The sequence below is a fragment of the Macaca fascicularis genome, chromosome 3, assembly GCF_037993035.2.
Source record: "Macaca fascicularis isolate 582-1 chromosome 3, T2T-MFA8v1.1".
Classification (NCBI taxonomy): domain Eukaryota; kingdom Metazoa; phylum Chordata; class Mammalia; order Primates; family Cercopithecidae; genus Macaca; species Macaca fascicularis.
This window is the reverse complement of record NC_088377.1, coordinates 198147273-198171550: the sequence shown is the minus strand read 5'-3', so window position 1 is coordinate 198171550 and position 24278 is coordinate 198147273. Positions and strand designations below refer to the sequence as shown.

General features: G+C 39.3%; 1 protein-coding gene across 30 annotated transcripts in view; it reads left to right on the top strand.

Annotated features, from left to right (window-relative positions):
* The window catches only part of LMBR1 (limb development membrane protein 1), a 212528-nt gene that overhangs the window by 21955 nt on the left and 166295 nt on the right, over positions 1-24278 (top strand). For all 30 annotated transcript variants that reach the window (XR_012433133.1, XM_074036473.1, XM_074036471.1 and 27 more), the window contains exon 2: positions 24072-24144. Coding sequence is in view for 18 of the 30 variants with exons in the window: in XM_074036471.1 (XP_073892572.1) it covers positions 24072-24144 (73 nt within the window). In the remaining 12 variants the exon portion in view is untranslated. The remainder of the gene's footprint in view (positions 1-24071; positions 24145-24278) is intronic.

Below are 24278 nucleotides of genomic sequence, written 5' to 3'. Positions count from 1 at the left end.
TCACAGTCCTTGGTTCATTTTTAAAACTTTCATTTTTATTAAAAAAATTTTTCTTTCCACCATCCATAGCCTCTAAAAGTCTTGGGATTACAGGCATGAGCCATGGCACCAGCCACAACTGTTTTTTTTTTTTTTTTTGAAACAGTTTTATTGATTGTAGGTTGACATAATTTAGACATAAGTCCCTTATCAGACATATGACTTGCAAATGTTTGCTATTCTGTGGGTCTTTTTACTTTCTTGATTGTAGGACAAAAGTTTTAAATTTTGTTGACATTCAGTTTCTCTATTTTTTTTGTCTTTTGAGATTTTAATGTCATATGCAAGAAGACCTTGCCAACCTAAGGTCTTGTAGATTTACTTCTATACCTTCTTCCAGTAATTTTATAGGTTTAGCTCTTACATGTAGATCTACTTTCCGTTTTCAGTTAATTATTTTGTATGATGTAAGAAGTGGTCCCATCTCCATTCTTTTGCATATGGATATCCAGTTGTTCCAGCACCATTTGTTAAAAATGCTCTCTCCCCCATACCCCCAACTGAATTATCTCGATACTCTTGTTGAAAATCAATTGACCATAAATGTAAGGGTTTGTTTTTAGACTCTTAGTTCTGTTATTTTGGTCTATATGTCTATTTTTATACTAGTACTATACTGTCTTGACAAGTGCAGCTTTTTAGTAAGTTTAAAATTGGGGAAGTGTGAGTCTTCCAACTTTGCTCTTTTTTTCCACAGTTGTCTGATTTTTCTGGATTTGTTCCATTTTCATGTGAATTTAGGATAAATCTGTCAATTTCTGTAAGAAAATAAGAACTACAATTTTAGTAGCAATTATATTGAATGTATAGATCAATTTGGGAAGTATGATCCCATCAATATTAAATTCTTCATGAACATGTGATGTCTTTCTATATTCATAAATTTTTTAACGCCGTTCAATAATATTTTGTGGCTTCCAGAGTACAAGTTTGACGACTCTTTTGTTAAATTTATTCCTAAGTATTTTATTCTTCTTGATGCTATTTGAAATTGAATTTTTTTTTTTCTTTTTGCGATAGGGTCTCACTTTGTCACTGTGCCTGGAGTACAGTGGCATGATCATGGCTCACTGCGACCTCAAACCCCTAGGCTCAAGTGATCTTCCCACCTCAGCTTCCCTAGTAGCTGAGATTACAGGCATGCACCATCATGCCCAGCTACTTTTTATGTTTGTTGTAGAGCTGGTGTCTCTCTATGTTGCCTAGGCTGATCTTGAACTCCTGAGCTCAAGCGATCCTCCTGCCTTGACCTCCCAAAGTTCTGGTTTTATAGGCATGAACCACTGTGCCTGGCTGAAATGGAATTGCTTTTTTTTTTTTTTGAGATGGAGTCTCACCCTGTCGCCCAAGCTGGAGTGCAGTGGCGCGATCTCGGCTCACTGCAACCTCTGCCTCCCAGGTTCAAGCGATTCTCCTGCCTCAGCCTCCTGAATACCTGGGATTACAGGCATCCATCACTGTGCCCGGCTAATTGTTGTATTTTTAGTAGAGACAGGGTTTCACCATGTTGGTCAGGCTGGTCTTGAACTCCTGACCTCGTGATCCACCCGTGTCGGCCTCCCAAAGTGCTGGGATTACAGGCATGAGCCACTGTGCCTGGCCCTGGAATTGCTTTTTAAATTTTATTTTCAGATTGCTTATTGCTAGTGTTTACAAAATTGAGAAGTATTCTTTCATTTCTAGAGCACAAATCAGGAGTCAGGATTTCTATTTGGTTTTATGCCAAGTATATAGAGGTATATGAAAATGTTATTTTCTCATAAAAACCTATTTTCATTGCCTTATTTAACATTTATTGAATCTTCATTTGTAACATCCTATGGACCCTATCTTCACCCTCCAAGGCGTGCAGTGTGAATAAATTTAAAAATACATCATCATAGGTTTATTGTTTGAAACATATTAATATAGAGTGAAATTTGAATAAGGTGATAAGACATTTTTTCACTAACTTACAATTATCATATAGGCTGCTGTTATTAAAGTGCAGTGATTTGATAAAACCAATACAGATTGTTACAACTGGTTCTAATTATGTTTATAAACAAGAGTTAAGATTATGAAACCGGCCGGGCGCGGTGGCTCAAGCCTGTAATCCCAGCACTTTGGGAGGCCGAGGCGGGTGGATCACGAGGTCAGGAGATCGAGACTATCCTGGCTAACATGGTGAAACCCCGTCTCTACTAAAAATACAAAAAAAACTAGCTGGGCGTGGTGGCGGGCGCCTGTAGTCTCAGCTACTTGGGAGGCTGAGGCGGGAGAATGGCGTGAACCCGGGAGGCGGAGCTTGCAGTAAGCCGAGATCACGCCACTGCACTCCAGCCTGGGAGACACAGCGAGACTCCGTCTCAAAAAAAAAAAAAAAATAAGATTATGAAACCAACCTTTTTTGGAGGCACTTGGTTAGAAGAGCTTTGTAAATGGTTTTGATTTTCTTTTCAATAGCTACTTTGTGTGTGTGTGTGTGTGTGTGTGTGAGAGTCTCACTTTCGCCCAGGCTGGAGTGCAGTGGTGTGATCTCAGCTCACTGCAACCTCTACTTCCTGGGTTCAAGCGATTCTCTTGCCTCAGCCTCGCGAGTACCTGGGATTGCAGGTGTGTGCCACCACGCCTGGCTAATTTTGTTTTTTTGTATTTTTAGTAGAGATGGGATTTCACCATGTTGGCCAGGCTGATCTTGAACTTCTGTCCCCAAGTGATCCACTTGCCTTGGCCTCCCAAAGTGCTGGGATTACAGGTGTGAGCCACCACACCTGGTCTTCTCTAGTTATTAATAACACTTATTAATACTTTTGCTTGATAGTAAAATTAAAAAGTGCCTGCCTTATTAGTCCTCTATATAGCCTACTGCAATGGTAAATATATTTAGTGTATTTATTTTAGAAAGAGAAAAATTAAGTGAGAGAATATGTATCTCCTGTTAGTTCTGTTCCTCTAGAGAACCCTGACTAATGCAGTTAGGGTTCTTAGGAGAAATCGAGCCAATAGGATGTGTACATATATACAGAAAGATTTCTTATAAGTAGTTGGCTACGTGATTATGGAGACTGATAAGTCCCATGGTCTGCACTGGGCCCAGAACTGCTGATAGTGCAGTTTCATTCCTAGTCCAACAGTCTCAAGGCCCCGGCAGAGATGGTGTTTCAATATGAGTCCAAAGGCAGGAAAAAACTGATGTCTCAGCTTGAAGGCTGTCAGACAGAAGGAATTCCCTATTACTAAGTCTTTTTGCTTTATTCAGGCCTTCCACTGATTGGACGAGGCCCATCCACATTAGGTAGGGAGAGTTCTTTGTGTTTTGGATGCAAGTCTTGTATCACATACGCTGTTTACAAAAATTTCCCACTGTTATGTGACTTGTCCTTTCATTCCCCTAACGGTGTCTTTTGCAGAGCAGAAGTTTTTAATTATAAAGAAGTCCAGTTTATCACTTTTTCTTTCATGGATCATGCTTTTCATGTTGTATCTAAATAGTCATTGCCAAACCCAAGTTCACTTAGTTTTTTTTTCTATGTTATTTTCTAGAGGATTTATAGTTTTATATTTTACATTAGGTGTATGATCCATGATATCGTTTGGCTGTGTCCTCCACCAGATCTCGTCTTTTGCTCTGCCATCATGGTGCCGTACATTTCCCTCTAAGCACTGCATCTCACATATTTTCATAAGATGTATTTTCATTTTCTTTTAGTTCAAAATATTTTAAAACTTATTTTGAGACTTCTTTGACGATGTGTTTTTTAGAGGCTTTTTGTTTAATCCCCAAGAAGTTTTCCAGCTGTATTTCAGTTATGGATTTATAGTTTAATTCTGTTGTGATCTGAGAGCATAGTTGTTAGGAATTACATTGTTTTAAATTTGTTAAGGTATTCTTTATGACCCAGAATATGGAATGTCTTAGTGAGTGTTTTCATGTGAGCTTGACAATGCATATTATGCATTGTTGGATGAAATACTCTATAAATGTCAATTAGGTCCAGTTGATTGATGATGCCGTTCAGGTCAACTGTATACCCTTACTGATTTTCTGCCTGCTACATCTGCCAATTACTGGTAGAAGGATGTTGCAGTCTCCAACTATAATAGTAGATTAATCTATTTCTGTTTACATTTTTATCCATTTTTACCTCACGTATTTTGACTTTTTGTTAGTTCTTCTTGGAAAATTGACCCCTTATTACTATGTATTGCTGTTCTTTGTCCTGATAATTTTCTTTGCTCTGAAGTCTGCCTTGCCTGAAATTAATATAGCTGCCGTTCTCTTTTGATTAGTGTTAATACGGTTTGTCTTTCTCTGTCACTGTACTTTTAATCTCTTATATTTAAAGTATTTTTTTATAGACAACATATAGTTAAATATTTTTTTATCCACTCTGTCTCTTTTAATTGGTATATTTAGACTATTAATATTTAAAGTGATCATTGATGATATTGGTTTAATATTTACCATAGTTTTAACTATTTTCTATTGTCCTTGTTCTTGGTGGGTTTTTTTGGTCTTTTTATCTGTCTTTGGTTCTAGTTGAGCATTTTATGAGTCTGTTTTCTTTCCTCTCTTAGCATACCAATTATACTTTTTTTAAAATAGTTTTAGTGATTGCCCTTGAGTTTGCAATTTACATTTGCAACTAATCTACCTCCACTTTCACATAACACTATATTGCTTCATGAGTAGTGCAGGTATATTAGGAGAGAATATTCCTAGTTACCCTCTTGCTGTCATTCATTTCACTTATCTAGAAGCTGTAATCACCAAATATATTATTGCTATTATTACTTTCAATAAATTGTTGTCTGTTACATTAAGAAAAAGAAAATAAAAGACTTTATTTTACATTCACTTACTTCTTCTCTGATGATCTTTTTTTCTTTTTTTTGTTTGTTTGAGATAGAGTCTCACTCTTGTCGCCCTGGCTGGAGTGCAGTGGCGCAACCTCTGCCTCTCAGGTTCAGGCGATTTTTGTGCCTCAAGCCTCCTGAGTAGCTGGGATTACAGGCACGTGCCACCATGCCCAACCAATTTTTGTATTTTTAGTAGAGATGGGGCTTCTCGATGTTGGCCAGGGTGGTTTCAATCTGCTGGGCTCCACCTACCTTGGCCTCCCACATTGCTGGGATTATAGCCGTGAGCTCAGCCACCGCGCCCTACACTGGCCTAATGATCTTTCTTTACATAGATTTGAATTTCTGTCCTGTGGTCATGTTGCTTTATGAAGATCTTTTAAAATTTCTTGCTAAGCCACTTACACCTCCAGTAAAAACAAAAAAAGAAAAAAAATTCTTACTAAGTAAGTCTATTGGCAACAAATTCCTTCAGTTTTTATTTGCCTGACAAACTCTATTTAGCTATCTATTTATTTATTGAGATGGAGTCTTGCTGTGTCGCCCAGGCTGGAGTATAGTGGCGCGATCTTGGCTCACTGCAAGCTCCGCCTCCTGGGTTCACACCATTCTCCTGCCTCAGCCTCCCAAGTTGCTGGAACTACAGGCGCCCGCCACTGCACCCGGCTAATTTTTTGTATTTTTAGGAGAGACAGGGTTTCACCTTGTTAGCCAGGATAGTCTCGATCTGACCTCGTGACCCGCCCACCTCGGCCTCCCAAAGTGCTGTCCTTTATTTTCAGAGGATAATTTTGGTGGATACAGAACTTTGGGTTGGTATTTTCACTTTTCATTTTTTCCTTTTAACATTTGAAATATTTTACTCCTTTCTTTTTGCTTGCATGGTTTCTGAAGAGAAGTCTGATGCAATTCTAATCTTTGATCCTCTATTTGTAAGGCATTTTTATTCCTGTAGCTTCTTTCAAGATATTCTCTTTATCTTTGATTTTCTGCAGCTTGCAGCATATGATATGCCTAGATATAGTTTTTTTTTGTGTGTGTGTTTATGTTGTTTGTTGGTCTGTGAGCTTTCTGGATCTGTTGTTTGGTGTTTGTATTAATTTTGGCAAATTATCAGCCATTATCACTTGAAATATTTTATCTGTTGCTTTCTGTCTTTTTCTGGTATTCCTGTTATGTATGTTATGCCTTTTGTAATTGTTCTGTACTTCTTGGCTGTTCTGTTTCTTTTCAGAATTGTTTTTTTTCTGTTTGCTTTTCAGCTTGGGAAGTTTCTATTGACGTATCTTCTAGTTGACTAATTGGTATGGTGTTAAGAGGTGGGGAGAGGGGAACATTCTGCAGTCTTGTGATTAGGTCTCAGTCTTTTATTGAGCCTATACCCCTGGTCTGTGACCTTCACAGGTGTCTAGTCTATTGATGAGCTCATCAAAGCATTCTTCATTTCTATTACAGTATGTTTGATTTCTCCCATTAAAACAAAATTTCTTCTTAACATTTCCATGTCTTTGCTGACATTACACATGTATTTTTGAATTTTGTCTACTTTTCCACCTTTGCATATTAATAATTAGTTTAGATTCAGACTCTTACAATCCTCAAATCTCTGTCATATGTGAGTCTGGTTCTGATGCTTTCTTTGTCTCTTTAGATTGTGATTTTTGCTTTTGAGCATGCTTTGTAATCTTTTGTGGGAAGCCGGATACGATGTAGGTAAAAGGGATTGAGGTAATTTGGCCTCAATTAGTGTTAGGTTTGGTGTTTGTGTGTGAGTTAGGCTGCTTACTGTTTGAAGTAGCTACAGGTTTCAGAGGGTATGATTTCCCCTAGTGTTCTTGTTTTTATCTCTTCTGTTGTCTTTGGTTTCCCCTAGAGACTACTTCTGAAATAGAATTTGAGCCTTGCAGTTCTTTTAGCTGTAATCTCCTGTTATTGTTCTTGAGCCTGATTGGTATGATGTTAAGAGGTGCGGGGAGGCGAACGTTCTGTGTAGTCTTGTGATTAGGTCAGAGTCTTTCATTGAGCCTATACTCCTGGTCTGTGACCTTCACAGGTCCTCCTTCCTTAGGTGAAGAAGGCTAGAGGGGGCTGAAGCTGGGTATCTCTCTTCTTCCAGGTTGATTAGACTCTGATACAATTCAAATAGGTTAGGCTCTGGGTAAAAATAGTTTCTCTTGCAGACAGGCCTTTCTTGAGGTGAACAGCATGCTCAGCATATTTCAGAATGGTTACTTTTTTCCTTTTCCTGCTGGAAGCTTGAAGGGATTTTATTTTAAAAATTTTTTAATTTTTATTTTTTTATTAACAGTTTCCCTAATCTTTACTCTGAGAACCTGGTAGGACTCCTGAAGGAAAAACTTTAAAAAAGTGTAGGAGTGCCCCCTGAGACTAGACTTCGGAGTTTTTATCTCTCTAGTTAGTCCACACTGATCCTCTAGTAATTCATCAATTACAGTTGAAGTGTTTTACCAGCACTGGCTCTAGCAGCAGGCTTCTGTACGAGGGCTTTTGTCTGTCCACTTTTTAGAGCAGTCGTTTGCCCTGTAATTTAACTTCTTTCATGGACTTAAGAAGAGTTGTTGACTTTCAGTTTGTTCAGTTTTTTTCTTGTTATGCGGATGGGAGAGATGACTTCCAAGCTCCTTTCGTGTTGGACTGGAAGCCAGAAGCCTCTGTGTTATCTTTTATGGGTTTATCTTTTGCCTTTATGTCTTTGATTGACTTGAGGATTGCTTTTAGTGTACGGTATGTGATGTATATAGGTTGTTTGTTTGTTTTAAATTTTATTCTGTGTGGGCCAGGCACGGTGGCACATGCCTGTAATCCCAGCATTTTAGGAGGCTGAGGTGGGTGGATCACTTGAGATTGGGAGTTCGGGAACAGCCTGGCCAACATGGTGAAGCCCCGTCTCTACTAAAAATACAAAAATTAGCCGAATGTGGTGGCAGGTGCCTGTCATCCCAGCTACTTGGGAGGCTGAGGCGGGAGAATTCCCTGAACCCAGAAAGTGGAGGTTGCAGTGAGCTGAGATCGTGCCACCGCACTCCAGTCTCGGTGACAGGACGAGACTTTGTCTCAAAAAACAAAAACCAACAAAAGCTTTATTCTATGTGGTGACTTCCTTTGGGTTCGTCATTCGGCAGCTGCTTGAGAATCTTCATTTGATATCCAGTTTCTGCGTAGATTTAATCCAGAGGAGTTATTCTAGGACTTTTAGGAAGTGGTTCTATTTTATTTTTAATTTTAAATACAGTTTTGGATGGCATGACAAAAATTAGTGTAAACGTTTTTCTTTTTAAAGCACAGAGTGTGAGATCATAAGGGATGGTGCTTTTTTTTTTTCTTTTAACATTAAGTAGTTTGGAATGATCTGTCCCTTAATCTGGGTAATATATCTCTTTATGTGCCCCATTTTTTTTTAAAGAGAAAGCAATGTGCTTATTACAATATATTAATGAAATTAGTATTAACATTTTCTACTGTGGCAACTTACAATAAAAAATAAGCATTATTTGTAATAGACAAGTTATGTTGTATATGTAATTACTTCTGTGCTTATCTTCTGTACTTTTTTGGCAGTTAATCTAAAACAGAATTTCTCAACCTTGGCACTGTTGACATTCTAGACAGGTTGTTCTTTACTGTTGGGGGCTATTCTGTGCGTCATGGGATTTTAACAGCATCTCTGTTCTCTGACCCCAGATGCTAGTAGCACGATTCACCTAGTTGTGACAACTGAACTGTCCCCAGACATTGCAGCATGTCTCCTGGGGGGACATTGTCAGTTGAGAACCATAGGTCTCAACCATGTTTACCAAAAGGCAAAAATGTAAAGATTTTATTTGGTGTTACTTTTCCAAATAATGTAAAATTCCAAGTGAAGGAATCATAGATAAATCTCTAAAGGATAACTTGAAAATTAGTGTGTCAGGGGCTGGGCTCATGCCTGTAATCCCAGTACTTTGGGAGGCCGAGGCGGGTGGATCATGAGGTCAGGAGATCGAGACCATCCTGGCTAACACGGTGAAATCCTGTTTCTAGTAAAAATACAAAAAATTAGCTGGGTGTGGCGGCATGCCCCTGTAGTCCCAGCTACTCAGGAGTCTGAGGCCGGAGAATGGTGTGAACCCGGGAGGTGGAGCTTGCAGTGAGCAGAGATCTCACCACTGCACTCCAGCCTGGGCGACAGAGCGAGACTCTGTCTCAAAAAAAAAAAAAAAGTTACTGTGTCAGGGATATAGAAACCTATACTTTTCTAAATCTAATGCATGCATCAGATTGTATAGAAATATACTATACTATCCATCAGATAGTATAGGAAACCTTAAGAAGAATAAGGCTCCTATCCAAGTATTTTCCATAAGCAATCTCTTATTTTTCTTTTAGTTTTGCTAAGTCGTTTTTATAATGCTCGGTAATATTTTTTGGCTTACCAACATTGAACACGTATATTGACTTCCCAGTACAGACACTGAGGACTTAACTACTAGCTTTCTGATAGGATTTACACTATGGTAGTGAGTATTCACACTACTTCGTTTCTCCCATTCTCCTCTGGTGTTTATTGTTATATTATTATTATTTGTTATTCTCTTGGTTACCCTTTTGAGACATGGACCGCAATCTTTATTATTTGTTATATTACTTTGTTCCTAGAGGTGTGTGCTTAAATTCTCAGGTGGCAGCTATTATTGTTATTCTTGTTGTGAGTAGTAGTAATGGTAACCTCATTATCTAAAAGTGGAGAGGGATGGTTCTTTATTGTAATATAAATTCCCAGGAGTAACAGTATTGAATCACAGTGCATAAATGTGCTGTCATATTGCTTTCCTGAAAGGTTATTAGAATAAATTTTATTGTATTCGTTTTGAAAGTAGTGCTTTTTTCCTGTGTAAATAAAAGTCCTTATTGTTAAAACTTTAATTTATTCATGCGTATAAGGAAGGAAGGTAAAAAGGTAAAAATAATCTGAAATTCCACCATTCTGAGATAAGCGCATTGTTTCAGACCTCTGTTTATAGCTATACGACTTAAATAATTTTACATTAGTCACATTATATGTTTGCTGTTTTTATGTGCAAGTATCTTTAGTTTTTTCTCTCTGTTTTTGGCTTACAATCATGACTTCTTTCTACCCTCTCTCTCCTCACTCCCCAGCCCCCCAACTTTACCATTTCCTTAGGAAACCAGTAGGAAGAGTAATCTGGTGTATAGTTGTCCATTCTTGTTTCTGGGTCTAAAATATTTCACAGCATGTTGTATTAAAGTGTAATATTATTGATGACATTAATGAACTTGAAATTTGCTGTGATAATCTTGAAAAATTGAATATTTACCTTTTGCTAAGGGTCTTAGTGTTTTCTGTGAGGAAGTTGCTTTGCCTTTATTGAAGCACAAGTTGAAAGACACAGGGCAATTTATTATGACACTTTAGCAACTATGAGAAGAGTAGTATCAGCATGTGTATTGTATTCAAATTAATTGTTCTGAAGATAGGGCATTGGTAATTTTGTTTACTTCTCTCTTTTGAAGGGTGTGTTAGTCCATTTTGCGTTGCTGTAAAGGAATGCCTGAGACTGAGTAATTTATAAGGAAAAGATAGTTATTTTGGCACACAGTTCTGCAGGCTCTTTGAGAAGCGTATTGTCAGCATCTGCTTCTGGCGAGGACCTCAGAAAGCTTCCAATCATGACAGAAGGTGAAAGGGGGGTGTCATGGCGAGAGGGAGCAAGAGGGAAGGGAGCAAGAGAGAGAAATGAGGTGCCAAAGTCCTTAACCAGATCCTGTGTGAACTAATAGAGAACTTACTCATCACCAATGGGAGGGCACCAAGCCATTCATGAGAGATCTGCCCCCGTGACCCAAACACTTCCACCAGGACTCACCTCCAACAGTGGGCATCACGTTTCAACATGAAATTTTGAGGGGACACACATCCAAACCATTTCAAAGGGTGATTTGTTGCAGTTACAAACTATGGAAAAATGAACATCTTTATGTATACATCCTTGTGTGGGTATACAAATGTATTTGAAAGGAATGCTTTCAGCTGCAAGCAAAAACATACCCAATGTGTTTTTAATCAAATAGAGGTTTTTCTCATAAAACGTCTGGAGGAATGAAGTATTGTTACATGCTACAACATGGATGAACCTTGAAAACATGATGCTAAGTGAAAGAAGTCAGACACAATAAGGCACATACTGTATGATTTCATTTATATGACATACCCAGAATAGGCAAATCCATAGAAACAGAAAGTAGATTGGTGGTTATGAGAGTCTAAGCAGGGTGGGAGGAGTATAGGACATTGAATTTAATAAACACACTTGTTACTAGCTGTCTTAGTCTGTTTTATGCTACTATAACAGAATACCACAGGCTGGATAATATATAATGAACAGAAATTTATTTGGTGTATGATTCTGGAGGCTGGGAAGCCCAAGATCAAGGGGCTGGCATCTGGCAAGGGCCTTTGTGTTATATCCGATGGTGGAAGGCAGAAGGGCAAGAGACGGTGAGAGTGAGAGAGCAAGAGGGGGCCAGACTTGCTTTTGTAACAAACCTGCTCTCACCATAACTAACCCACTCCTGTGATAACATTAGTCAGTTTATGAGGATAGCATCCTCATGACCTAATCACTTCTTGAGGCCCCACCTCAACACTGTTGCATTGGGAATTAAGTTTCAAATACATGAACTTTGGGAAACACACAAACCATAGCACTAATGCAATCTTATTACTTTTTAAAAGTAGGCTTTATTTTTTAGAGCGATTTTAGGTTCACAGCAAAATTGGGTGAAAGGTAGTGAGATTTTTCCATATATCCGCTGGCTCCACACATGCATAGCCTTGGCCATTATCAGCATCCCCCACCAGAGTGGAAAATTTGCTATAGTTGACGACCCTGTCTTGAACATCATTATGACTTAGATTCCATAGTTTACATTAGTGTTCACTCTTGGTGGTGTATGTTCCATGGGTTTGGAGAATTTTATAAGGACATATATCTAACCTTACAGTATCGTACAGAATAGTTTCACTATTTTTAAAAGTCCTGTAAGCTCTGCTGGTTCATTCCTTCCTCCCCTCAACCCTTGGCAACAACTGATCCTTTCAGTGTCTCCACAGTTTTGTTTTGCCTTTTCTAGAATATAGTTGGAATCATACAAATGTTGCCATTTCAAATTGACTTCTTTCACTTAGCAGCATGCATTTAAGTTTCCTCCACGACTTTTCATTGCTTTGACAGCTCTTTTAATTTTTAACTTTTATTTAGGTTCGGGGGCACATGTACAGGTTTGTTATTATGTTTCACAGGGGTTTGGTGTACAGATTAATTTGTCACCCAGATAGTAAGCATAGTACCCAATTGGTAGTTTTTCCATCCTCTCCCTCCCATCCTCAAGTAGACCCTGGTGTTTCTTGTTCCCTATGTCCATGTGTTCTCAGTATTTAGCCCCCTCTTATAAATGAGAACATGTGTTATTTGGTTTCCTGTTCCTGCGTTAGTTCACTTAGGATAATGGTCTCCAGCTCCAACGCCATCCATGTCGTTGCAAAGGACATGCTCGCATTCTTTTTTATGGCTGCATAGTATTCCATGATATATACGTACCACATTTTCTTTATCCATTCTACTGTTGATGGTCATTTAGGTTGATTCCATGTCTTTGCTATTGTGAATAGTGCTCTGAAGAGTATAATGCGTGTATGTGTCTTTTATGGTAGAATGGTTTGTATTCCTTTGGGTCTGTAGCCAGTAATTGGATTGCTGAGTCAAATGGTAGTTCTGTTTTTGTTTTGTTTGCTTTGCTTTGCTTTTCCTTTCCTTTTTTTTTTTTTTTTTTTGAGGTGGAGTCTTGCTTTGTGACCCAGCTGCAGTCCCATGGTATGATCTTGGCTCACTGCAGCCTCCGCCTCCCAGGTTCAAGTGATTCTTGCACTTCAGCCTCCCTGGTAGCTGGGACCACAGGTTCCCGCCACCACGGCCAGCTAATTTTTGTATTTTTAGTAGAGATGGGGTTTCACCATGATCCCAGGTTGTTCTAGAACTCGTTCCCTCAAGTGATCCACCCACCTTGGCTTCCCAAAATGCTGGGATTACAGGCATGAGTCACCATGCCCAGCCAGTATTTCTCTTTTAAATGGTTTGAGAAATTGCCACACTGCTTTCCACCGTGACTGAACTAATTGACATTTCCACTAGCCAGTTTATAAGCATTCCCTTTTCTCTGCAGCCTCACTAGCATCTGTTATTTTTTGACTTTCTTATAATAGCCACTCTGACTGGTGTGAGATGATATCTCATTGTGATTTTGATTTGCATTTCTCTAATGATTAATAATGCTGAGCATTTTTTCATATGCTTCTTGGCTGCATGTATGTCTTCTTTTGAAAAGTCTGTTCCTGTCCTGTGCCCACTTTTTAGTGGGATTGCTTTTGTTAGACCTTTGTCAGATGCATAGTTTGCAAATATTTTCTCTTATTCTGTAGGTTGTCATTTACTGTTGATAGTTTCTTTAGTTGTATAGAAGCTGTTTAGTTTAATTAGGTTCCCATTTGTCAATTTTTGTTTTTGTTGCAGTTGCTTTTAGTGTATTTGTCATGAAGTCTTTGTCAGGGCCTGTGTCCAGAATGGTATTTCCTAGGTTTTCGTCCAGATTTCTATAGTTTTAGGTTTTACATTTAAGTCTTTACTCCATCTTGAATTGATTTTGTAGATAGTGTAAGGAAGGGGTCTCGTTTCACTCTTCTGCGTTTTTTTTAAGTGTTGAATGATCTTCTACATTTTAGTTATTCACCTATTGAAGGATATCTTGATTCCTTCCAAGTTTTGGCAGTTGTGAAAAGAGCTGCTATAAACATTCCTGTGCAAGTTCTTGTGTGGATAGTTTTCAACTTTTTTGGGTAAATACCAAATCTAATGGGATTGCTGAATCATACGGTATTTTTAGTTTTGTAAGAAACTGCCAAGTTATCTTCCAAAGTGGCTGTGCCATTTTGCATTCCCACCAGCAATTAATGAGAGTTCTTGTTGCTCCACATCCTCACCAGCATTTGGTGGTGGTAGCATTCTGGATTTTAGTCATTCTAATAGGTGTGTCATCACAGGTGTCTCGTTGTTTTACGTTGTGTTGATGTGGAGTATCTTTTTGTGTGCTGATTTGCCATCTGCGTATCTTCATTCATAAGGTCTTTGGCCATTTTTCAACAGGACTGTTTCCTTGTGGTTGAACTTTCAGAGTTCTTTATATATTTTGCATAGTAGTCCTTTATCAGAGGAGTCTTTTGCAAATATTTTCTCCCAGCCTGTGATTCTCTTTTCATTCCCTTGACAGTATCTGTTGCAGAGCACAAGTTTTAAGTTTTAATAAAGTCCAGCTTATCAATTCTTTCTTTCATGGATCATGCCTTTGGTGCTGTATCTAAAAAGCAATCCCCAAACCCAAGGCCATCTAGATTTTCTCCTTTGTTATCTTCTAGGAGTCTTACAGTTTTGTGTTTTGCATTTAGGTTTGTAATCATCATCCATTTTGAGTTAATTGTTGTGGAGTGTATAAGGTCTATGTCTAGATTCATTTTCATGCATGTGGATGTCCAGTTGTTTCAGCAGCATTTGTTGAAAAGATGGTCCTTTCTTCATTATATAGCCTTTGCTCCTTTTGTCAAAGATCAGTTGACCGTATTTATGTGGGTCTATTTCTGGGCTGTCTGTTCTGTTGATCTATATTTGTCTATGTTTTTCCATCAATATCATGCTGTCTCGATTATTATAGCCTTATAATGTTTTGAAACTGGGTAATATCAGTCCTCTTTCTTCTTTTTAAAATTGATTTTGTTTATATGTATAATTGTATGTTTATGGGGTATAGTGTGATGTTTCAGTGCATGTATGTGTACATTGTATAATGATCAAAAGGGGGTAGTTAGCATGTCTGTTACCTCAAACTTTTATTATTTCTTTGTGGTGATAACTTTTAAGACATTCTTTTCTAGCTGTCTTGAAATATACAATACATTGTTATTAGCTATAGCCACCCTACTATGTAATAGATGACTTTGTTTTTTTCCTTCAATATCGTGTTGACTGTTCTGGGTCTTGCTTCTCCATGTAAAATTTAGAATCAGTTTGTTGATATCTACAAAATAACTTGCTGAGATTGTAATTGTAATCACACTGAATGTATAGATCAAGTTGGGAAGAACTGACATCTTGACAATATTGAGTCTTTCTGTCCATAAATGTGCAATATCTCTCCACTAATTAAGTTATTTGATTTCTTTCAGAGTTTTGTAGGTTTCTCATACAGATTCTGTACATATTTTGATAGATCTATAGTTAAATATTTTGCTTTGGTGGAATGCTAATGTAAATGGTGTTTTACATTTATGTATTTATTTACATTAATTTATTTAATTAATGAGACAGGGTCTCACTGTGTTGCCCAGGCTGGAGTGTAGTGGCATGATTATGGCTCACTGCAGCTTTGACCTGGGCTCAAGTGATCCTGAGAAGCTGGGACCACAGGTGTATGCCACCATGCCTGACTACTTTTTTTGTTGTTGATTGAGACGGAGTCTCGCTCTGTCACCAGGCGGGAGTGCAGTGATGTGATCTCGGCTCACTGCAACCTCCGACTCCCTCCTTTAAGTGATTCTCCTGCCTCAGCCTCTGTAGTAGCTGGGATTACAGTCATGTGCCACCATGCCCAGCTAATTTTTGTATTTTTAGTAGAGACGGGGTTTCACCGTGTTGGCCAGGATGGTCTCAATCTCCTGACCTTGCGATCCACCTGCCTCGGCCTCCCAAAGTGCTGGGATTACAGGCACATGTCCGGCCTGCCTAATTTGTTAAAAAATTTATTTTTTGTAGAGATGGGGTCTCACTATGTTGCCCAGGCTAGTCTCAAATTCCTGGCCTCAAGCAGTCCTCCTGCCTTGACCTCACAAAGTGCTAGGATTATAGGTGTGAACCACTACCCTGGCCTGCTGTTGTATTTTTAATTTCAAATTCCACTTGTTCATTGCTAGTGTATAGGAAAGTGATTGACTTTGACTTTAGTATATTAACCTTGTATCCCGCAACTTTGCTATAGTTGCTTATTAATTCTAGGAGTTTTTTTGTTAATTCATTCAGATTTTCTACACAGGCGATCCTGTCCTTCCTTCAAAATCTGTATACTTTTTTTCTTTTTCTTGTATTTTTTCATTATCTAGGACTCCCAGTACAGTGTTGAAAAAAAGTGGTGAGAAGGAAAATCCTTGCTTTGTTCCTGATCTTAGTGGGAAAGCTTCAGATGTCTTACCAATAAGTATGTTAGCTGTAGGCTTTTTTGTAGGTATTTATTAAGTTGAAGAAGTTCCCTTCTAACATCTTGTTACTTAAAAAAATTGACATTTTTCGTCATTTATTTGGTTTTAGTTTACTTTTTCTTTCGTGGTAAATTTAAGTCTCCTAACTAAAATAGAGGTTTTTAAATCTTTGCATATTTGGCATCTTTGTTTTTTTTTTTAAAGACGGGGTCTCTCTCTGTCATCCAGGCTGGAGTGCAATGGCATGAGCAATAGCTGTGCACTGCAGCCTTGAACTCCTGAGCTTGAGGGATATCCTCCTGCCTAAGCCTCCTGAGTAGCTGGAACTACAGGTTCATGCCGGCTCATTTTTTAAAAATTGTAAATTAGTTTTGCAGAGACGGGGTCTCTCTGGGTTGCCCCGGGTGTCATTAAGTGGTGACTTTTGGTCTCAAGTGATCTTCCTGCTTCAGCCTCTTGAGTAGCTGGGATTATACGCGTGAGCCACTGTTTCTGTTTTTTTTTTTCCTGAAGATATTTTGGTGCTGTGCTTTTTGGTACGTGAAGATTCATGACAGTTCTTTTCCCATTGTGGTTTACACCACTCTTCCGTAAGTGCCCTACTTTGTCTTACTTCAGACGAATTTAAGAATATTAGTTTTTAACAACGTATATTAAAGGAACTATTCAGTTACTTATGACCGGGTCACTTCTCAAGTGCGTAGCCATTCTTGATCAGCATCAGGACTAAAGCCATGCCGCCTCCCGCTTCCAGGGCTGAACTGCCTTCTTTCTGGGCTAGCTAGGGCAGTAGGACATGCACCCCAGTGGGTGTTTTGCTGTGAGCTCTGAAACAGGGCATGGCTGTTCCTTCCCTGACCAGGAGCAAAGCTCATTTCGTTCACAGTTTCACAGTACCACAGGATGCCAGCACAGAGCCCATCCTTTTTTTTTTTTTCCAATCAGGTGTGCTTCACTTTTAGTGGTGAGAAGCTGGAGTGTTTTTCTCCTTTTTTTTTTGATTAGGAATTTCCTTTCGTCCTGGGCGTAGGGAGAATAGGCATCATTACAGCTTTCTTTTATTTCACTCATCCCTCTGACTCTGTCTCTGGAAGAGATAACTTCCGAGGAGAACCTACTCCTCGTCCTACTTTTGAAACTAGAAACACAGTCTAATCAGTTCTGTGATGTTTGCTTTGGTCTGTTGTAGTTGTATTCGTATTTTCATAGTGTGTAGCTTTTTTTTTTCTTTTTTTTTTTTTTTGTGAGGCGGAGTCTTACCCTGTCACCCAGGCTGGAGTGCAGCGGCGCGCCCTTGACTCGCTGCAACCTGCATCTCCCGGGTTCAAGCAATTCTCCTGCCTCAGCCTTCTGAGTAGCTGAGATTACAGGTGTGTACCACCATCCTGGCTAAGTTTTGTATTTTTTGTAGAGATGGGGTTTCTCCATGTTGGCCAGGCTGGTCTTGAACTTTTGACCTCAGGTGATCCGCCTACCTTGGCCTCCCAAAGTACTGGGATTACTGGTGTGAGCCACCATGCCTGGCCCCAGTGTGTAACTTTTATTTCAATAATAATACTTACATCTGTTTTTAAATTATTAGCCTTACTTCTACTCTTAAATGAATTATTTTCCATTAGTCTTATCCTATGCATTTTGGTTACTTGATTTCCTTTTCTCCATTTTCATGCTTTCTTATCTTCTACTTCTGCACTAACACCCTGGATCTTTTCTTTCTTCTTCTTTTTTTTTTTTCTTTTTGAGACAGCGTCTTGCTCTGTCGCCCAGGCTGGAGTGCAGTGGCCCCATCTTGGCTCACGGCAACCTCCACCTCCCAGGTTCAAGCTGTTCTCGTGCCTCAGCCTCCTGAGTAGCTGGGATTACAGGCGTCCACCACCACACCTGGCTAATTTTTGTGTTTCCAGGTTTTGCCATGTTGGCCAGGCTGGTGTTGAACTCCTAACCTCAAGTAATCCAACTGCCTTGGCCTCCCAAAGTGCTGGGATTACAGACCTGAGCCACTGCACCCGTCCTTCCCTGGATTTTATGAAACGATTGTGTTTCACCTTTAAACATAATTTTTTAAAAATTCAGAAACATCCTTTGATCAAAACCTTCTATTCTTCCAGCTTCCTTGGTCAAGTACTTTTGTTGCAGCTACTTCTCTGCCATGAACATTAGCTTATTGAGGTCTTTGCTTCTCCTGTCCGTCAGCCTACCCTTAGTTTCATTTTTCTCCTAATCTACTTTGGTATCATGGCCAGTCATTTCACTCACTCTTGCTAATACCCTAAACCAGTGCTTCTCACACTGTGGTCAGGGGCTTCCTTGGGATTGATGTTGAAACCGTGGGAGTAGTTGATGTTACCTGTGAAGAGCTTGTGGAATAAGAATAGACGAGTGCTCAGCCCAGAAATTATAGAGAAGATTGTTTAAAGGCTGGCAGGAGAAGGGAAGCTTGTGAGGGAGCTTGGGAGAACAACAGAGAGGGAGGAAGACTGCTGACAGAAGTTGCTGCATAGAGCTCAGCAAAAATCATGAAGTGTAATTTTCCTGTTAGGTTTGCTGACCACTTTGAGTTGGTCGATGAGTGTGAAGTTTGATGAGTGACTGGAAGAGGAAGTGAGTGGTTTAAAGGTAGAAGTCTGCAAGTACAGGCTATTATTTTGAAGCGCTTGCCTGGAAAGGGGAGGAGAGAGGCTAGGATATCTGTTAGAATCATCAAGCTTCTAATATTTCTTGGGGACTCTACCTGCATCTGCCTCAGCATCTAGGAATCTGGCTCTCATGTTTTACGGCATCACCAGACTGCCAGCACTGCTGCGGGTTTTAGCTTGGACTTGCCTGGAACTTTAAAGGCCACTTAATCTTACCTTGCCTCTCATTTCTGTTATATTTGCTCCATTTATTCTCCCATGTGATTTACATACTCCTCTCCTCACTCTCCGTATGTATCTGATTTGATGAACTTGTTTCTGTTGCACTGAGGAAATAGAAGCCATCAAAAAAGTAGTCAATGTCTTTCTGCCTTCGCCACACGTAACTACCTGCAACTGAACTCAAATATTCTGTCTCCTCCTTGTTCTCCTCCTTTTTATTATGGATAAATTTTATATCACTCCTACAACTTGAGCACGTAACTTCAGCAATTATTTCTTTTTTCTCTTGCATCAATAATTTTTCTCTCTACTGGATTATTCATATAATCGTTTGTAATGCTTTTTCTTTTTTTAAAAAAACCCTTGACTTCACATTCCCTTCACATTTTCTTTGCTCCTCTTTATAATCAAACTCCTGGAAAGTTCTGTGTACTTGCATTTCTGTTTCCAATTATTCTTCTTTCTTAATCTACTTCAGGGTTTTACCTCCACTACTCTATCAAATATCAACTCTTGTCAAGGTCGCCAGTGACCTCTATGGTGCTAAATCCAGCTGTCAATTCTCAGTCCTCATCTTTCTTGGCCTGTCAGCAGCATTTGACACTGTTGATAATTCCATTTTCCTAAATAAACTTGCTTCATGTGGCTTTCAAGCCATCTAGTCTCTTGGTTTGCCTCCTCCCTCGCCGACTGCTGCTTCTCAGTCAGCGTTTGTGAATCCTTCTGTCGAGCTGATTCTAAAGATTTGAGAGCTCTAGATCTCTATTCTCAGACTTCTCTTCTCTGGCGATCCTTACTCCCTGGGATGGAAATCTCATCTAGTCTCAGGACTTCAAATATCATCTGCTGATGATTCTAAGGTTTTAAAAAATGTATGGCCTGGCCCTTTCTTCTGAATGTACAGATTTTTATCCAACTGCCCATCCAACCTCTTGACCTGAGTGAATTATATGTATGTCAGATTCAACAGTGTAAGCTATACATAAATTTCCCTCAAAACTACTCCTCTTGTAACCTTTCCCGAGTGCTGAAATGGCAACTCTGTCTCTCCAGTTTCTCAGGCAAAGAATCTTATATTTATTCTAGCAAATCTTATCATATCTGCTTTCAAAACATACCCGGAACTCCATCTCTTCTGAGCACCTCCTTGCGCAGGTCCGAGTGGCTGCTCTCGGCTTCCTGCAGTTCTCTGTTGTCTGCTCTCATTGCCTCTGTCCGGGCCCCTTTCCAGTTTATTTTCTGTGTAGCACTTATAGGAAGCCTTTTGCACTGTGTCAGATCCTGTCACCCTCCACTCAGAATCCTACAATGGAATTCTATCTCGCTCAGGGTAAAAACCGACACAGTACCTAAGTCTTGCATGACCCGAATAGTGGGCTCCCATTATTCTCTGACCTTGTCTCTTACTTCTGCCCCCTCATTGTTTGAGCACACCGGAGCCATTATTGCCTCTGATCCTTGGCACTACTGTTCTGTCTGCCTCAAATCCTCCCCCCTTCCTCTAGATTTCTGCATGTCTTGGCCCCTCTTGTCCCACAACTCTTTCCTCAGATGTCACCTTATTAGTGAGACATGTCCCCACCCCTGCTGGCACTTCCTGTTCCTCTAAAGTTGCATAATTGTCATCTGACACACTTTATATGTATTTATTGTCTTTTTCTAGCAGTGTACTGTAAACTCCATGAGGGCTACAATTTTGCTCACTGCTATGTCCCAGTTCCTAGAAGAATCCCTGGTATACAGCAAACCCACAGTAAATAATTGTTGAGTGAATGAATTTAAATCAGCCTCTGTCCTACATTTTAATTCCCTTAGTCATCTAATATCTCTGACTTTAATCTCATAATTCACTGTGTTTCTGTCTTCTTTCCATTGCTCTTTTAGCCTTACTCAGACTTCCATTCCATTGTAAAAATTTCCTCCTTATTCTCAACTTCTTAGAAGACCCCCTCCATTTACATTTCTTCACCAAGAACTGGTTTTCCTCTTGGCCCATCTTCTACACTCCAACTAATTTTGGGAGAAGATAGCGATGCTGTTAACATTTTCTTGTCTAGTCAGTTTTCCCAACAGGTCATTGGCTTCCAGCGGCAGGGGATCTTTGATGCCCGTTGGTCCTTTTGGTTGCTGTCAGTATTGTCTTCTGTTCCTCTCCCTTGTGTATTGAGAGAGCTTTGGCACACAGCTAGTAGTCTTCTTCATTCTCAGTTTGTCGTTCATGCATGATGATGTGCAGGGAATGTCTACTGTCCTGGTCCAAAGTTGTTCTCAGTCGTATGGCCACCAGTACTTCTTCAGAAATCCATGCATGGATATTCTGTAGACTTTATCATCACTCAGAGTGGTTTCATTTGAGAGTCTTCAGTTTTTTTTCCATGTTCCACAGTAAGCTGTGGCAGACCTTTATTTCTAGCACACTTGGTCTTTGACTGTAACGAGATCTCCTGTTCCTTGACCCATCCTTTTTTTCAGTCTGTCATTCCCCAGATCTGATAGAAATTCAATTGAAATTAAACAATTAACCTGATTAAAAAATGGGCGGCCGGACACCGTGGCTCATGCCTGTAATCCCAGCACTTTAGGAGGCTGCTGCAGGCAGATCACCTGTGGTCAGGAGTTCGAGACCAGCCTGGTGAAACCCTGTCTCTGCTAAAAATACAAAATTAGCCAGGCGTGGTGGTGTGAGCCCGTAATCCCAGCTACTTGGGAGGCTGAGGCAGAAGAATCACTTGAACCTGGAGGTGGAGGTTGCGGTGAGCCAAGATCGCACCATTGCACTCCAGCCTGAACAACAAGAGTGAAACTCCATCAAAAAAAAAAAAAAAAAAAAAAAAAAAAGGGCAAAGGACTGGAATAGATATTTCCCAAAAGAAGACATATAGATGGCCAACAGGTATATGAAAATGTGTTCAACGTCACTAATCATCAGGGACTTACAAATCAAAACCACCATGAGCTAATCGCCTCATATCTGTTAGAGTGGCTGTAATCAAAAACCCAAAAGATAACAAGGGTTGATGAAGATGTGGTGAGAAGGGAACCCTTGTACATTGTTGGTGGGAATGTAAATTAGTATGGCCATTATAAAAAACAGTGTGGAGGTTCCTCAAAAAATAAAAAATAGAGCTGCCGTATGACCCAGCAGTACTTCTCCTGGGTATATTTCCAAAAGAAATGAAATCAATGTGTTGAAGAGATACTTGCCCTCTCATGTTCATGACAGCACTATACAATAGTGAAGTTCTTGAATCAACTTAAGTGTCCGCCAACAGATGAGTGGATCAAGAAAATGTAGTGTATTCAAGGGAATACTATTCAGCTGTAAAAAAGAAAGAATCTTGTCATTTGCAGCAACGTGGATGAACCTGGAAGACATTATGTTAAGTAAAATAAGGCAGACACAGAAAGACAAATACTGCATGATCTCACTTATATGTGAAATTTAAAAATGTTGAACTTTTGGAAACAGTGAGTAGAATGATGGTTGTCAGGGACTAGGGGTTGGGGGCTTGGGGAGATATTGGTCAAAGGGTACAAAATTTCAGTTAGGTAGGAGGAATAAGTTTAAATCTATTGTATAACATGAAGACTATAATAAATAACAATGTATTGTATTTTGAAAATCACTAAGTAGATTTTAAGTGTTCTCATCACAAAAAATTATAAATATTTGAGGTAATGAGTATGCTGATTAGCTTGATTGAGCTATTCCACAATGTATCTTATTTTAAAACATTTTGTACACAGTAAATATGTATAACTTTTATTTGTCAATTAAAAAAGCAAAATTAGGCTGGTTGCAGTGGCCCACGACTGTAGTCCCAGCACTTTGGGAGGCTGAGGCGGGCAGATCACTTGAGGTCAGGAGTTTGAGACCAGCCTGGCCAACATGGCAAAACCCCGTCTTTGCCAACAAATACAAAAATTAGCCAGGCATGGTGTCACACACCTGTATTCCCAGCTACTTGGCAGGCTGAGATGGGAGAATCGCTTGAATCTGGGAGGGGGAGGTTGCAGTGAGCCAATATTGTGCCACTGTACTCCTGCCTGAGCAGAGTGAGACCCTGTCTCAGAGAAAAAAAAAAAAAAGCAAAATTAAAAATACAGAATTTAATACTATCTTAAAGAAATCTTTTCTTCAACTGCCTTTTGTTTTGATATGGGGTATACTTATTGAATAATTATTTCCCACCCCCATTGATTTGTGATTCCATTTGTATGTTAAACTTTTATATAGTGGAATTTGTTTAATGTATCTGTCAGTGTTTGGTGCCAGCACCTTCTTTAAATGAATTGAAGCTTTTGATAATGTTTTAATATTTGGTAGTGTTAGTAGTTTCTAATTGACTTTATTTTTCAGAATTATCAGTGGTGATGGTCTGGTTCTTCACACTTCCACATGATTTTGAAAAATATTTGATCAAGATCAAGTTACGGAAAGAAAAGTCTCCACTGGGTTTTTTTTGTTTGTTTGTTTTTAATGGTATTAAACAGGACTAATTGACTAGTTCATATAAATTAATATTTTATTAAAACTTTTTTTTTTTTTTTTTTTTTTTTTTTTGAGATGGAGTCTCACTCTTGTTGTCCAGGCTGGAGTGCAATGGCGTGATCTGGGTTCATTGCAACCTTCGCCTCCCGGGTTCAAGCGATTCTCCTGCCTCAGCATCTCAAGTAGCTGGGATTGCAGGTGCCCACCACCATGCCCTGCTAATTTTTTTTTTTTTTTGTATTTTTTAGTAGAGACAGGGTTTCACCATGTTGGCCAGGCTGGTCTGAAACTCCTGACCTCAGATGATCCACCTGCCTTGGCCTCCCAAAGTGCTGGGGTTACAGGTGTGAGCCACCACGCCCAGCCTATGTTTTATTAAAACTTTAATGAGTAAAATGTCCAACATTTTAACTTTTTAGTAGTTTAAATCCTTTTTTTCCTGTAAATATCACAGATATATCTTCTAGTATTTAAAAAAGATATGCAAAAAAGTAAATGATCCGTTAACTTTGTTTTGTTTCAGATATGTTTCCTTCTTTTTGCCATTCTCTACGTCGTTTCCTACTTCATCATCACAAGATACAAGAGAAAATCAGGCAAGTGGAAACATTTCAATTAAAACCTTTGTTAGAATGCCAAATGGTCTAGGCATGGTATATGGGATATATTAGTACACTTCAGTGTCATAGTGCATTGAATATGCCGGTGATTGAAGTAAGCAGTTGTCTGG